This window comes from Styela clava, chromosome 10, assembly GCF_964204865.1.
Source record: "Styela clava chromosome 10, kaStyClav1.hap1.2, whole genome shotgun sequence".
Lineage (NCBI taxonomy): Eukaryota > Metazoa > Chordata > Ascidiacea > Stolidobranchia > Styelidae > Styela > Styela clava.
The window spans coordinates 7,465,082-7,479,692 of record NC_135259.1 but is presented as its reverse complement, the minus strand read 5'-3'; the positions used below and the strand labels follow the sequence as shown (position 1 = coordinate 7,479,692).

The 14,611-nt window shown below is 36.5% G+C and overlaps 1 protein-coding gene and 2 long non-coding RNA genes across 3 annotated transcripts in view; 2 read left to right on the top strand and 1 right to left on the bottom strand.

Annotated features, from left to right (window-relative positions):
- Positions 1-14,611, top strand: part of LOC120337300 (Y+L amino acid transporter 2-like) — a 37,692-nt gene that overhangs the window by 356 nt on the left and 22,725 nt on the right. Inside the window, exons 2-5 of the mRNA XM_039405053.2 lie at positions 650-839; positions 1,457-1,765; positions 4,966-5,144; positions 5,999-6,163. Coding sequence (XP_039260987.1) covers positions 1,732-1,765; positions 4,966-5,144; positions 5,999-6,163 — 378 coding nt within the window. The 5' untranslated portion in view covers positions 650-839; positions 1,457-1,731. The remainder of the gene's footprint in view (positions 1-649; positions 840-1,456; positions 1,766-4,965; positions 5,145-5,998; positions 6,164-14,611) is intronic.
- LOC120334436 (uncharacterized) lies at positions 6,468-10,644 on the bottom strand. Its single transcript, XR_013478087.1, has 4 exons — positions 8,879-10,644; positions 8,318-8,617; positions 7,887-8,134; positions 6,468-7,633 (listed from the first exon to the last, which is right to left on the bottom strand). It is a non-coding gene; the product is annotated as an uncharacterized LOC120334436 (long non-coding RNA).
- LOC120331340 (uncharacterized) lies at positions 10,903-14,318 on the top strand. The gene is made up of 4 exons (XR_013478088.1): positions 10,903-10,993; positions 12,142-12,206; positions 12,353-12,611; positions 12,921-14,318. It is a non-coding gene; the product is annotated as an uncharacterized LOC120331340 (long non-coding RNA).

Here is a 14,611-nt window from a genome sequence, read left to right as displayed (position 1 = left end):
GGCTATTTTTGATCCTCGACGAGATTGGATACTTCTGTATTGCCTCATAATAAGAAACTATTTAAAAAAATAAAAATTCCATCGCGAATCAAGTCGAAATTATTGCACATATATATTTGAGAAATATATCACATTGTTTTTAATTAGTATAATAAAATCTGTTTTCAGTTTTGTATTTTGTTAATTTCGTATGTTATTTTTTACTGAATGGGAAAAAATAAACTTGACTATGACATACGATATATAGGCAAACTGGCACTCCAGAAGTGTGTGTAGCAATATGGAGGTAAGGGTAACTAATTTCGTTCGCCTACTTTACCTCAAGTTGTGTAAAGGGACTGAAACTTATGGGCAGGGGGTATATTCCCTTAGCTAACGCAAACAGTCCCGAACTCGTGATGGAACTAAAATAAGGAAAATCGGAATAAAATCATGGCCTAACCCTAACCTGGTACGCACACTGCGGGAGTACCGGCAAACTAGCCTATCTCTCGTAAACTAAATACAATGGAATTTACTACACTGATGTATGAGTGACGTCAACTAATTGCTAATAAAACGAATCACTCGACCTTAATATGTCGTCAACAATAAAACCGGTCGCGAATAAGCTGGCGTGGTTTCGAAAAGGATGTACTCATTTTCGCAGGATTAAGTTAATTCAACGATAGCCAACGTTGGTGAAGGAAGTTTATTCAAAAGTACCGTGCTGTACTGATGCTTTTGCCGGTGGGTTTGAATATTATACAGAAGTAGATGAAATTGTCCAGTGTCAATAACTTTTACGCCACTTTTAAGTTGAAAAGGAAGAAGTATATAACTATCATGTACTATTAAATGTAAGTATTGTAATATATTTTTAAAGTTTTTGGAATGTCGATGTGTGGAATGTTGATACAGTAGTATCGTCGCGATATTTGACAGCGATCGACGGTTCAAAAGGGGTGTGATGAAGGCGTGTAATAGTATCCACGTGTGAGGACTTTTGAATAGTTACCGTACCTATCCAACCGCGAGCGCGGGCGAGTAGAGGGCGGCTGTTTTCACCTTGTTTCTTTATTTATTGTTCATTATAAGTCAAATTGTTTTTAAATAATAGGCTTATCAGTTCAAATGTCACTAATTACGGATGTCACAATAGTCAACTTCAGAAGTTATAAACTTGATCTGTCTGTTGTAATAGTATGATGGCGGTTAGGCTACTACTATTTTCGCCGTAGGCAACAAGCCAACTTCCGAACTGCGAGGGTTTACTGAAGCGGTACCGGTATATGACGCAACAGAGTTTGGCGAAAGATGGATCAACTTTAAGACTTACCTAAGTGTTGGGGTATCAGAAAATGGACTGCTATCTTGTACCGTAGTTAATAACTTTCTGTTAGTTTTTCAGATTACTGCAGTACTGTATTCATATACAGATATAGTATATTGTATTTACTGATTTATGGTATTGCAGAAGTTTGGATTCATCTTTTTCCTTCAAACATTATTCCATAATCTATCTCATCGAGGGACCTTCCATCCTGTGTTCCCAATCAATTAAGTGGTGGATTTATAAAAAAAAATTAAAAACGGACCTTGTTCCTCAAGCAACTTGGACTTTGAACTCTGAACTGTCGAATTGTCAAACTGCTTCCAGACTCAGTTTTTCAGTTTGGAAATACAATACAGACTTTGGAGTTTGGATAACACATACAGAATTATCTGTTTTATAAAATAAATAACAACGATATGCCTGAGAAATCTGATGAAAGACTTACATCAGGTAAAAAAAATTTATATTCAAATACTTCTGTACTTACCAATGCCTTTTCGATTCCTGGATTAAAATGGGCGTTCATTTTGCTGAATTTGTGAAAAAGCTATACCTCAGAAATATACCAATTATGTTAAGATGGATTTGTCAAATTTTTGAAATTAAGAATACCGGTATATATTATTATTCAAGCTTCTGATAATTTTGAGAATATATTTGTTGGAGAATATGCAATGTTAATCATACCTGATATGCTAAGAGTAAGGTAACAGTCATCAAATTCATAATTTTAACAACGTTTAGCTTGCCCTGTATAATGATAGATTCACATTAAGACCTAAATTATTTTGAACTTCGCCATTTTAACAAAATATTAGAATATGCAAGACAAATGCACAGGATTAAAATTAAGTTTAAAACATGCGACACAAAGTACTAGATGGGTAATCATACCTTGTAACATGAAGCAAGCATAGATTAAAAGTCGATATCGAAAAACATATATATAAAAGATATTAATATGTCAAAACAATTGTTTAAATTCGTTCGATATTTTATTCCATACATTTCCTTTATTATTCTAACTATAGTATACTTATCAAATTCTCAAAACAACAATTTTTTAATTAAATGAGGTTATTTTAACTTACTGCCAAGCCAAAGAAGTGGCAATATCAAATATAACTAATTTTGGATATTCTTTGCACTTTAGTTGGAAAATAATTTCCATCTTAAAATTGACATATTAAGTCTCTGAAATGTATCATTTCATATTTATGATTATGATGTATTCAGGGTTGTCCAAAACGAATCGAATATTCGAATGTATTCGAATATCAAAGTATTCGAATACTTTTTCGGCTGTTTTTCGAATAATTCCGAATAGTAGCCACTTTTCGCCGTAATCGTGGTGTTTCGTTTTATGGGAATCTTCAAACGACTTTTTACGCTGTCTCACGTATTGTAATGACGATCGGCACTTTGATTGTTTATATTCTGTGCGACCGTACGTCGCATAGTGTTGCGACACATTTGCACGTTTGCGTGGGTGGACATTGCCGACAATCGTCTACGAGGCTTTTAATTTACAAATTCATTTCCATTACGTCGAAAAATTGACAATTACCGTATTTCCCGGCAATAAGTCGCTTTTCTAGGGGGGCGTCTAATTGAGAAAGTATGTAGTTCTATGTGGTCTGTTTTTATTCGCATGAGTCTTCTCAAGCATGATTTGTGTAACCTTATATTTGGGTCTTAGGGTCTGCCAATCATGATATTTAATCGCAGACCGGTTATCGTTACTTTAATAAAGAGAAACACGGCCACCGAGAAAGTGATTTGTGACCCCTTCGTTTTGCCGATTCAGCAGAACACGACAGGGACAGGAAAACACAGCTGTGAAATAACCCGTGGACGTACAGTGTATTACTAATCTTATTCCAAAATTATTTCAACATTCGGGTTAATAGGTTGTCCAAAATGATTGCCGTTTTACAACTTAAATTTACCGCTCAATTGTTAAAAATAGTTAATTCTGTAAGTATGATTCTACCAAACTAACATGATCTGGTTCTAAACATATAAAATTATTAGCGCATATCAGCATAACTGAACAACAGGGACACAATTTTTCTACCCGTCTTATTGGAGGCCTGTATTGAAAAAAAACTTTTTTGAGTGCTAAAAATAGACATCGTCCTATTTGCCATGTGGACTTATTAGCCGGGAAATACGGTATTTATAGCCGTCATTGTTACGATATCCAATAAATTGTCATAAGTTGGAAAAACAAGTCATTTATTAGAAAATAATTTCTGGCAAATAATTCCGATAACGATAGTTAAAAGTATCGATCCTTTAGCAGGATGATTTTTTGTTGCGCAAAATAATCCAATCCATGACTGGTACCAGCATTTAAAATGTCATGTCGTATTAATTTAATTCTGTTCAATGTAACTCATGGTTGTATCGACAATCTGTGGACATAAAATGTGTGGTAAACTGACCGATATTATTAAATATTGATTCCCATTTTTATATTGATAAATTAATGGAATATTAATACCAAATAGCACGGTATTTGTGGACATGAAATACGTGGTAAACTGCCCAATTATAATTAATTTCGGATTCGTATTTACAAAGTAATAAAACTATTATAATTCTAAAATGCAACGGCGATCTGTGGCCTTAAAATGTGTGGTAAACTGCCCGATTTACCAACATTTGAGTTGTGATAATAGAATTAAATTAACACGGTCAGGCATTTTAAATAGTGGTATCGGTCATGGATTCGAATATTTTGCGCAGCACAAAATCATCCTAGTAAAAAGTCCATACTTTTAAATACAAACCAATGGCAACCATTATCCAAATTAGTTCCCAAGAGCGGGATAAAGTATAAATTCTTTTTCCGTATTGTGACAATTTTTTGTAAAATAAGAATCAAAAACTAAATATATTCGGCACAATATCACGGCAATCTGTGGACATAAATTGTGTGGCAAACTCGCGATTAATATTAACTTTTGATTCCTATTTTCGTATTTACAAAATACAACGGCGATCTGTGGACTTAGAATGTGTGGTAAACTACCCAATTATAAATAGTTTTTGATTCCTATTTTCATATTTATAAAATAATAAAAGTATTATTACTCAAACATACAACGGCGATCTGCGGACTTAAAATGTGTGGTAAAGTTCCCGAATATAATTAATTTTTGATTCGTATTTTTGTACTCACGAAAAAGTTGTCACAAGTCGGAAAAATAACTCATACTTTATCCCACTTTTTGGCAAATAATTTGGATAATGGTTGGTATTTAAAAGTATGGGCGTTTTACTAAGATGATTTTGTGTTACGCAAATATTCAAATCCATCATCGATACCACTATTGCCGTATTAATTTAATTCTGTTAACATGACTCGTGGTATATAAAATATATACTGCAATAATCTGCAAATATGAAATGCCTGGTAATATAGCTAGGTTTAACTTGTAGATAGCAGTTGCTTATTGCTTATTATATGGAAATTCCTACATACATTTAGATGAGCTTCAATTCGTGGATTTTATTTTCGAAGTATTCGAAATTTCATATTCGAAAAAAATAATTTCGAATGTATTCGAAATAGTGAACTATTCGATATTGGCCATCCCTGGATGTATTATTTTTTTTGATATAATGTTTTCTAATTTTAACAGGTGACGCAAATGATGTCACAAATATAAGCAATGAATCTGTTAATTTGAAGCAAAAGATTTCTCTACTTAATGGAGTTTGTTTAATTGTCGGAAATATTATTGGATCAGGAATTTTCTTGACACCTAAAGGAGTTCAGGAACAATGTGGATCTCCAGGATTAAGTCTTATTATATGGACAGTAAGTATATTTTTTTCGGTACTCCGTAGTATGTGTACCAGGTTGAGGTTAGGCCATAATTTTATTTAGATTTTCCTTATTTTAGTTCTATTACGAGTTCTGGAACCGTCTTTGTTAGCCAAGTGAATATACTTGCAGGGGCCATAGGTTTCAGTCCCTTTACACATCTTGATGTAAAGTGGGCGAACATGTTGGTACACATACTTCTGGAGCACCTTTTTTTCTTTACCATGTTTCGTTGAGTCGAGAGTACATGACTTATAATGAAGAGAGACCACTTGCATAGTCATGTCTCAATATATGTTAATTTTTTGTATTTTCTTTGGTAATAAAATTAAACGAACTGTGTGTCTCCATCGAGAATTAGTTCATATAACGGTCAACACCGAGCCCACATGTACCTATTGTATATAGTGCGATAAAGATTCCTTCTTGATTTACTCTGGGTTCCATGAATAATGTCCGGCTCTTTTTTGTTACCGCGCCAGGTTATAATGCGTAAGCTCAATAAATTGTTTTTTCATTCATTCATAAGGCGCAACCGACACTGGTACTGAGTAATCCAGTGGTGAGCTAGTTACGGCCCACGGGCCTGATCCGGGCCATAGAAGTGTTTCATCCGGCCCACTTGTGTCTGCTGAAATTACGACCATAGTTTTTATGGATATGAATCTCCGTTCAAAATGTCGATAAAAAGCCCCGACTCACTTTTCTCCAAGCTAAGGTTTCATTTATCTAAATTAGGATCATTTTATTGTACTTACAAAAAAATGTCAAAACTATAAAACTGATTTATAAGTGTTAGTTAATTTTGTGATTACTTTACTTTGTTAACCCAGTTTTAATATTCTCAGGTTTGTGGAGTATTTTCAATGATTGGTGCGATATGTTACGCTGAACTTGGAACTACTATTGTAAAGTCGGGAGCTAGTTATGCTTATATCTTAGAGGCATTCGGCCCAATGATTGGATTTGTCCGACTCTGGGTATCAGTACTTATTATAGAGCCAACTGTTCAGGTAAAGTTTGCATGCTCATTATCATATTGAAGTTTATTAAGAACACATTATCGAGATTTTCAAACAACTTTATTATTTTGAATTTTGTAGAAATATGAACTACTGTAATCATAATCCGTAGCCCCTTTTCAATGACTCTCAACATTTGTATCCCCCAGCTAATATAAAATTATCTAGTTTTGCCTGTAACATGTTAACATTAGTTATTTTATGGTTCACCGTAGGGATGTCCGTATCCGAATACTAAACTATTCTAGAATGCTTCTGAAAAAACATTTCGAATATCGTTTAAACTAAATTACTAGAACCAAAATAATACTTCACAAGTGTTTCAGTAACTTTATTTCCCAACATAAGTGGGTGAAATGAGCATGTGACATAGTCTGTCAAACTAAACTGATGCGAATCACTGGAGCATTCTCCGAGAAAGTTATTTCTCTGAATTAAAGAAAACATACTGTTGCCATCACAAGCTTCTAATCAGAGCTGGGAAGCTGATTCTTAATCACAGTGGCTTTGGCTACAGCTCCAGGGACCACAGTTCCTTTTTAGAGCTCCTGAAGTATGCGCATGGCTCACAACCTGAACCCTAAACTGGTACACATAATAATGTTCATGTTGTGCGGCATGGATGATGAACAATACCTAAATCTATTTTTCTGAAAAAAAATAACGATCTATGACGAGAACCTAAACGCAAATTGAAATTAAAAAGTGTATACTTACTTTTGAGACACCCTGTATATAAATTTAATTTAATATTCTAATCAATATTATTATATTGAAGTAGAAATTTACGAGCCGAAAAAGGCAGATTTTATTATTATTTGTATGCGATGATAAAAAAATTTAAGTCAAAAAATAATTAATGAGATGGTTGGGAGTGGAAGCTACTAAAATTTCTCGCACCATAGTTTCAGACTTCCCAGTCCTGCTTGTCAATCAAAATAAGACACTTAATTAATTAATAAAATGAGACATGAAACAGAAACATTTTGAAATTTATGGGCACACATGAATGTATTTTCATAATAAATCCTGGTTGCAATGTAAAAAATTTAGAGCTTCTACATGTTTTCCGGTTAATCTGGTTCGAAGTTTGCCTATTGTGAGGCCGGCACTTGAAAACACCCTCTCTGCTGGCGCGGAGGTTGCCGGTATGCAAAGATATTTATTTGCGAGAGCAAATAAATACTCTGCCTCTGTGCGATTTTCACTCCACCATTCCATAGGAATAGCATTGCCGCCAATTTCCTTCTGGATGTACCAGTTTATTTGTCCTAAAATCAAATCTTCATTGTTGGGAGAAGAATCATCGCTGCCATCAGAAACCTGCCCAGATTCAAGTATGTCTGAAAAACTGCTTTTAGCATTGGGCTCATCACATACTGGTGTTGGTGTTGGTGTAACAGTTTCACATGACCCAGCTTGATCGTGGCCCATATCCTCCATTTCAAGTTTAACTTTAATCTGCAAATATAAATGCACTGACAATAGAATATAACAATAGATAGAACAACCTGGTGTTTGACCTATTCGACCTAACTTCGTTAATCCATAAATCAGCAAAGGCAGGTTTTATGAGTTATACGATACTCGTCAAATCGAAGAAGTGACTTAAACAAAATGTAGCCGCATAAACAAGCCAGACCTCTATTTTCACTTCATAATTTTGTAAGCCATATTCACGGGTCTTTTTGACAAAAGAATACAAAACTTGTACCTGGGCAATCTCGGATCTTGTAAAAAATCTGGATCTGTAATTTGGATCCAGAAATGTGGCCAGTTTATATATATCATGAGCCACATTGCTGTCAAATCTGGTTTTTAGAGAACTGATAATGCTTCTTTGAATTTGTTTTGGAATGTTCCATCTTGTGTCGGCCTATAGATTTTGTGCAGGCCACGCACCATGGGTATAAGGCACGATATGGTCACATATTTTTCCCCCTCTAATGCAGTAGTAGCAGTCTGAAATTATTTAAAATGGATGGTTTAGGGTTGTGTTACTGCAAGTACTTTACATTCAGGTTTTGGTACTGATAAGTCAAATTTACAAAGCACAAGTAAATTTCACTGAAGTTCTATGTCAATTTTGTTTATTGTTACAGAATTGAGTAAATCTCAGTGAATCTCTTTCAATATTATAAATACCTTCAAATCTTCCAACAATTTCACCAGTTTTTGGCAAATTTGCCAGCACTCGTCCTTCATCTCCAATGTTGCTGCCTTTGATATGGGCAGAGTTTGTAAATACTGCCTTATCACCCATTGATGGTTACAAAGATTTTTCAGCATATCATGTGTTGAGTTCCAGCGCGTGGTGCAGTCCATGGACAACTCTATGGTCGGTGGAGTATCTGGCTCCCTGTTGGCGGTATATCTTTTTCTGATTTCGTCCATTGCCTTTGGGGAGTGAGTGACGGAAGTGCTGTACCAAGTGCCTCGCAGCTCCTGAACACAAAAGAACTTGGTTTCGCATTGATGTAGTGTAGTAAACATTAAATGAATCTAAAAATCTACTGAGAGACGAGCAGTATCCAGTAGGTAAGAGTCTATATGGCTATTGGTGAACCAATTCATAATGTTCCTAAGGAATTGATGAATGGATACAGATGAAAATGACAGAATAAATAGCCAATCAGAGACATTACTATTAGCAGATTAGGCCACCGTTCAAAAAAAGTATTTAGTAAGAATTAGTAAGTAAGTTACCTATTACATGCGTTATTGAAGTCTCACTAAGGCAGTCTTTGATACAGAGTTGCAAAGTATGGGCAGCGCAGCGTATGTGGTGCAAACACCACCCATACTTTTCCTTCAATACTCTAATAGCCGATATCACATTGGCCCCATTATCAGTTACAACTGCAACAACTTTACTGGGGGGTATCGCAAACACTTCCATGGAAGTACGAATCCACGAGGCGATGTTCTCTCCAGTGTGGCTGTCAATAACCTACCTGGCAGGTAGCCTGGACATAACTTTTTATGTCACGGCCCGCCCAGAAATGGCATGTTATTCCGATGTAGGACTCCATCTTGGGGCTAGACCACATATCCATAGTCAGAGCCATATTTTCAACTGATTTGAGAAAGTCAATGAGTTTGAGTTTACAGTTTATATATCTGGCCTCTATTTCTCGGGTAAAAAATTGACGGCTCGGTATTTTGTAGTTGGGCTCTATATAACCCATCAACTTCGTAAAATTGGTACCGTGTACCATATTTACAGGCCGCATGTCACCTACTATCATGTTCACCAACAAAGAAGTGATTTTAGCATCCCTTTGTTTGTTGAGTGGCCTTTGACCAAATTGAATCATTGTCATTTGGCCATGTGAAGAAGACGTACTGTACAGGTGGAAGGCTCTTCTGATCTACCCAAGCTAAAATAAACACGAAATATTTAGTCAGCATTGTGACAAGAAAGGGCGTCCAGTGCAACACTTATAAGAGTATTTTTGTGATAAATGAGTGAAAACTGTGGTTTTTCTGTTCTGTTTATCCAGGGGTCAGCAAACTATACTATGGCCCAATAGAATCCGGCCGGCAGAAAAGCTGTATTGACGATTGCCTCTGTGTACCAGTAACAGAATTTATTTTGAGACACTAAATTATATTATTACCTATATATAACTCAAAACTACTTGTTTCAGAGTCTATGAATTGATTTTAGTTAGACAAATGGCAACATAACAAAAAAAAGTTGTTGCTGAGTAGTGCAAGTGGTTAATGAAGCCAAAAATATTAAAATGCTTGAGATGTTACCGAAATCAGTGTAAAAAAAACATGATTCATTTGCCATCCCCTCAGTTTTTGACTTTATTTAAATATGTGCAGCTCGCCAATGACTTGCAACCTTTGGCCCGCAAACAACAAAAGCTTGCTGACCCCTGGTCTATATTAAGCTAACGTCAGAACGTTGATCTGTTTACACTTGACATAAACTACAGCACTAGTACCTCGAAATAGGGTGCTTCGCCTTCATGTGATTAATTAAACTTCCTGTGCTGTTGCAGTAAGACAATTCTTCATTACAATGTATGCATGTAACTATCAGTTTATCCTCCCTTTCCTTAGGCAATGAAAAATGACTCCAAACATCTGAACTCCTCTTTCTTCCTCGCCTCAATGCCATTGTAGACTACCGGTATGTTATACTGATACTTACTATGTGACTGGATAAACAATCAAAGAATCTAAATCTACCGATATTCATTTCAACAAAATCTCTCTTTCTGCTGCCGCCCGGCACAGTGCCGTACGACTGTACTAGTACCGTAGCCTACTGCAGTACTGGCACAGATAAACTCCGATTCCATTAGGCTACCGGTACGGTACTGCTGCACTGCTATTCAATTAAACGACACCTTACCGTACCCATCTTTACCTTTAAAACTTCCACCGTGCGTTATGCAGTTATGATAAACTCGCAATAGAAAACTAATCACTTCCATAACAGAGATACCGTACCGGTTGCCTTCACCGTCAACATCAGATTGTCGGCAATAATCGCACAAGTCTGGACATGCCCAGACATGCCCGTTTCGTCACGCTTGATAGAAAGCAGAGGTCACTATGGTTCACGCGACGGACGATTCTGCACTTTCATTCACTTACTAACCAACGACTAACATACCATGATGCGCAACTAAAGCCTTGACCAATGAGGAGTGTCTGACGCGATACGCTCCATTGCGGCAACTTGATTCGTTAACGCCCACTCGAGTTCCCAGCGTTTTGCTGCAGTTTTACCATATCTGTTGGTCGCGTCGAACTCGAGGGCTGTAGTTATTGTATAATCAGCGGTTATTATAGCTAATAAAGGTAAGTCTACCATTTCTATACGTTAGATATATACTATCAGTATGTTTCCATTAGCGGGTGACTATTCAGGGAGCTACCATGTGCTGATATATGACAGAGCTGCCGAGTTTAAATCCCTGAATTAGATGATACATTCAGACATTACCTGTCTACCTGTACCGTACTAGACTCATTCATGTTGATCATAAACTGACAGTATTCATAGATCTTAACGAGGAAATGAAGAAAAGTTTACCTTGAATGAGGAAAAGTAAGACAGCTATTGAAAAGAGAGCTACCAGGCTACAGACAGACGGCAAAAAGGGGTCTTACTACTTACTGAATACAGCGCGAAACACCGCAAAGAGCGCGAAACAGCGCAAAAGAGCGCGAAACAGCGCAAAACAGCGCGAAACAGAAGGAAACCAGCGCAAAACAGAGGGAAACAGCGCAAAACAGGAGACGCAGTCATTACCACCTCCTGCCACGAAAGAACCGCGGCGCCTCTCGCCATGGTTTTATGGCGCTATTTGCGGTATATTTACAAGGTTATGTACCGGATTATAGGTCATCATGCGAAATTTTATCTACCTTTTTGGTGCTCCAGAAGTATGTGCAGCAATATGTCGCACAACCTGAATCCGCTACACACACACACACATACTATTTTCAGGTTGTGTGCCATCTTGGTGCACATACTTCTGGAGGTCCCTTTTTACCTAACCCTAACCCTAAAGCCAACTATATCCATATGGAAAATGTTCTAAATTTTGGTACCCAAAATGTGTCACCAGCAGGGGCAGACCTGCCATTACAGCATTACTGGCTACATACGTTGGTTTGTGTTTTTAATTTGCTGCCGTGGTAATCCAACTCAAAACAAGGTGCCCCGAACTCATTGAAAAAATTTTTCTGCTTCATACTGTTTCCCTCTGTTTTGCGCTCTTTCGCGCTGTATTCAGTAAGTAGTAAGACCGGGCAAAAAGTGTTTGGAGAGATTTAATGCAGGACCCCCAACAGATCATGCATTCAATTATCTTACCATCAATATCTTTTCTGGATTTCATTCTATAGATAGAGACATACCTAAATGTGATATTTTCATGACAATTTGCTATTAAACAAGGTATTCTGAGATTTATAAAAAATAACTTATGTTTAATTTCAAGGTGCTCAACGTGTCAAAAGTTATTTTCCAGCATGGCATCTTTGGCTCGACATATTCACAAACAAGGTAAGATTTACATAATTATAGACTCCTACATAAATTCCATATTTACTAATACAACTTCCACAACTCAAGATAAACACGAAAGGCAATTTTTTTTTTAACCGCCATGGGATAAATCTGTCAAAATAATTGAATTTTTTTATTTTTAGGCAGAGATATTAGTGTGGGGAGAATTGTAGTGGAAGATCATTGCAGCCACTGTCCCTATTTTACCAAATGTGGTCAAATACTTACAATTGTTGCTGAAGAAATGTCCTGAGTGATCAAATGTTATCCTTCAGCTGTGATGCAGTTAAGGTTATTCCTCACACTCGAACAGAGCATTCCAGGTTTACTATACCCTCCGCCTCCAGTCTGTCGGGAAATTATTTGATAGATTCACAGCCAAAGAAATGGATAAAACGAGAGGTGTGGTGCTTCATATTTGTCTGGATGTATGTTTAGATACCATCATTTTACGGAACATATGACTAACTGGCAAAAATTGCTTAATTGGGTTTTTATTCATACATAAGGCTATAAAACGCAACTGTTTTCTAAGCAATATTGGTTTGGAATGTAGGCAATAAAGCACTACCTGATTCATACATTGTGCGCACCAGCTTAACTGGCGCTTGATCGATTTTAATTTCAAGTATTAACCCTGTTTGATTGACATTCATGGTACTCAATAATGCGATATCCTAATATTACACACCTGTTCCCTATGTTTTCCAGATTTACTGGATTCAAGTTCTATATCAAGTCCATATAATCCAATACATTGCTGGGTTTATTTTACAAAAAATGCAAAAACGATGCTAAGACCCGGAAGACTGCAAAAGAATTCAGTCATTATTTAATCCCGAACCGGACTGTTTGGTAACTGACTCTATGATTGCAGTAATGCAAGAAACAGAATATGGACGCCTAACCTTACCATTGCCCAGTGTCCAAGCTGCTCGAAATTGAATTTAGATTAAACTATGCTCATGAAGGTGTTACAGCCACAGTTTTTGAAAATTTTAATATGGAATCATTTAGTATCGCCCAAAACGATACCAGCATGCTGGACATCTTGGAAAAAAAAGGTGCCATCAAACAGAATTTATCCCTACGAAAACTGCTTAAAAATAAATGTAGATGAAGAGCATGATCTCTTTTCACTTTATGTTGCAAGGTACTGCTTTTAGATGTGATTCCAGTTTTATTTTTATTACTTTAGCAGTAATTGAACAAAGCAATCTATTTTCCATAACAAAGTTTTCATTGCAATATAGTAGGTATATTTTCATGATAATAGGCAATGTAAGTTGCATAATAAAAATACAAATACAGCATATCTAGAACTGTTTGAGTTGTCCCAGCGACAGATGATTTCCAGTTGCGTATTTCAGAAATGAAAATTATTTTCAAGCCAAATCAGACGCTCATCAATGCTATAAAATGGTCGGAGCATTTTTTTAGGCGCTCCTGTAGTATGTGTACCAAGATAGCGCACAACCTGATAACCCCAACCTGGTACACATATTACGGGAGTACCCTTTTTTATATCCAAAATTTGGCCAAGTATTCATAAAATCAAACCATTTATCCATAGACCATGCTGACCCAGAGCTCTGGCCCACCTCTCTGCTGCATCAATCTTGCAGCAGTCTTAGATAGCACCTGGGCTGCATACTTGACACACACTTTTGGGTAGCTTTAAGTGGGATTCCGTCAATTTGCAGGAGCGGAACTCTTCGGATGAAAAAGAAGGGTAATGCACGATTTAATAGGCGAATTCCACCAGCGTGACTCGCAAACACATTATTGCGTACTGTTTTGAGTAAATGAAATGATCAGAACCATTGAAACATGTATATGGAAAAGTTAACCTCAAATTGTTTACCTCATTGAACATTTTTAGGTTTGCACTAAGTCCATCTGTAATGAGCCCCAAACACTTTCCCAGAAAATGCTAGCGAGATGGTCTGAGCGGATAACGTCAAGGGCTTTGAAAACTTCCCAATCAAACCAGGTGCATAAAACTTGCAGTGCATTGTGTGCAGGAACTTTTTCTCTGCTTTTCTCGACTCTCCCAAGTCAACAAAGCCATCATATTCAACCATCATATCTTCTTTTGAATTGTAGACAATATTTTCTTTGACTAAAAAGATGAAAAAAGATACTAAGTTATGTCGGGTTTTGAACCAAATTTCGCACATTAATGTTTGTTTACTAATAATAATTGTACAATTATAAATTTGGGCACTCCTCAACTAATTTTGTTCGCCTACTTTACATCAATTTGTGTAAAGGAACTGAAACTTATGGACAGATGTATGTGTATTCAATTGGCTATGAGTCCCTGGGCTCGTAATAGAAGTGAAACAAGGGAAATCTTCAAAACACTGTTCCCATCTCTTCCCAGATGAAATAAATATTTC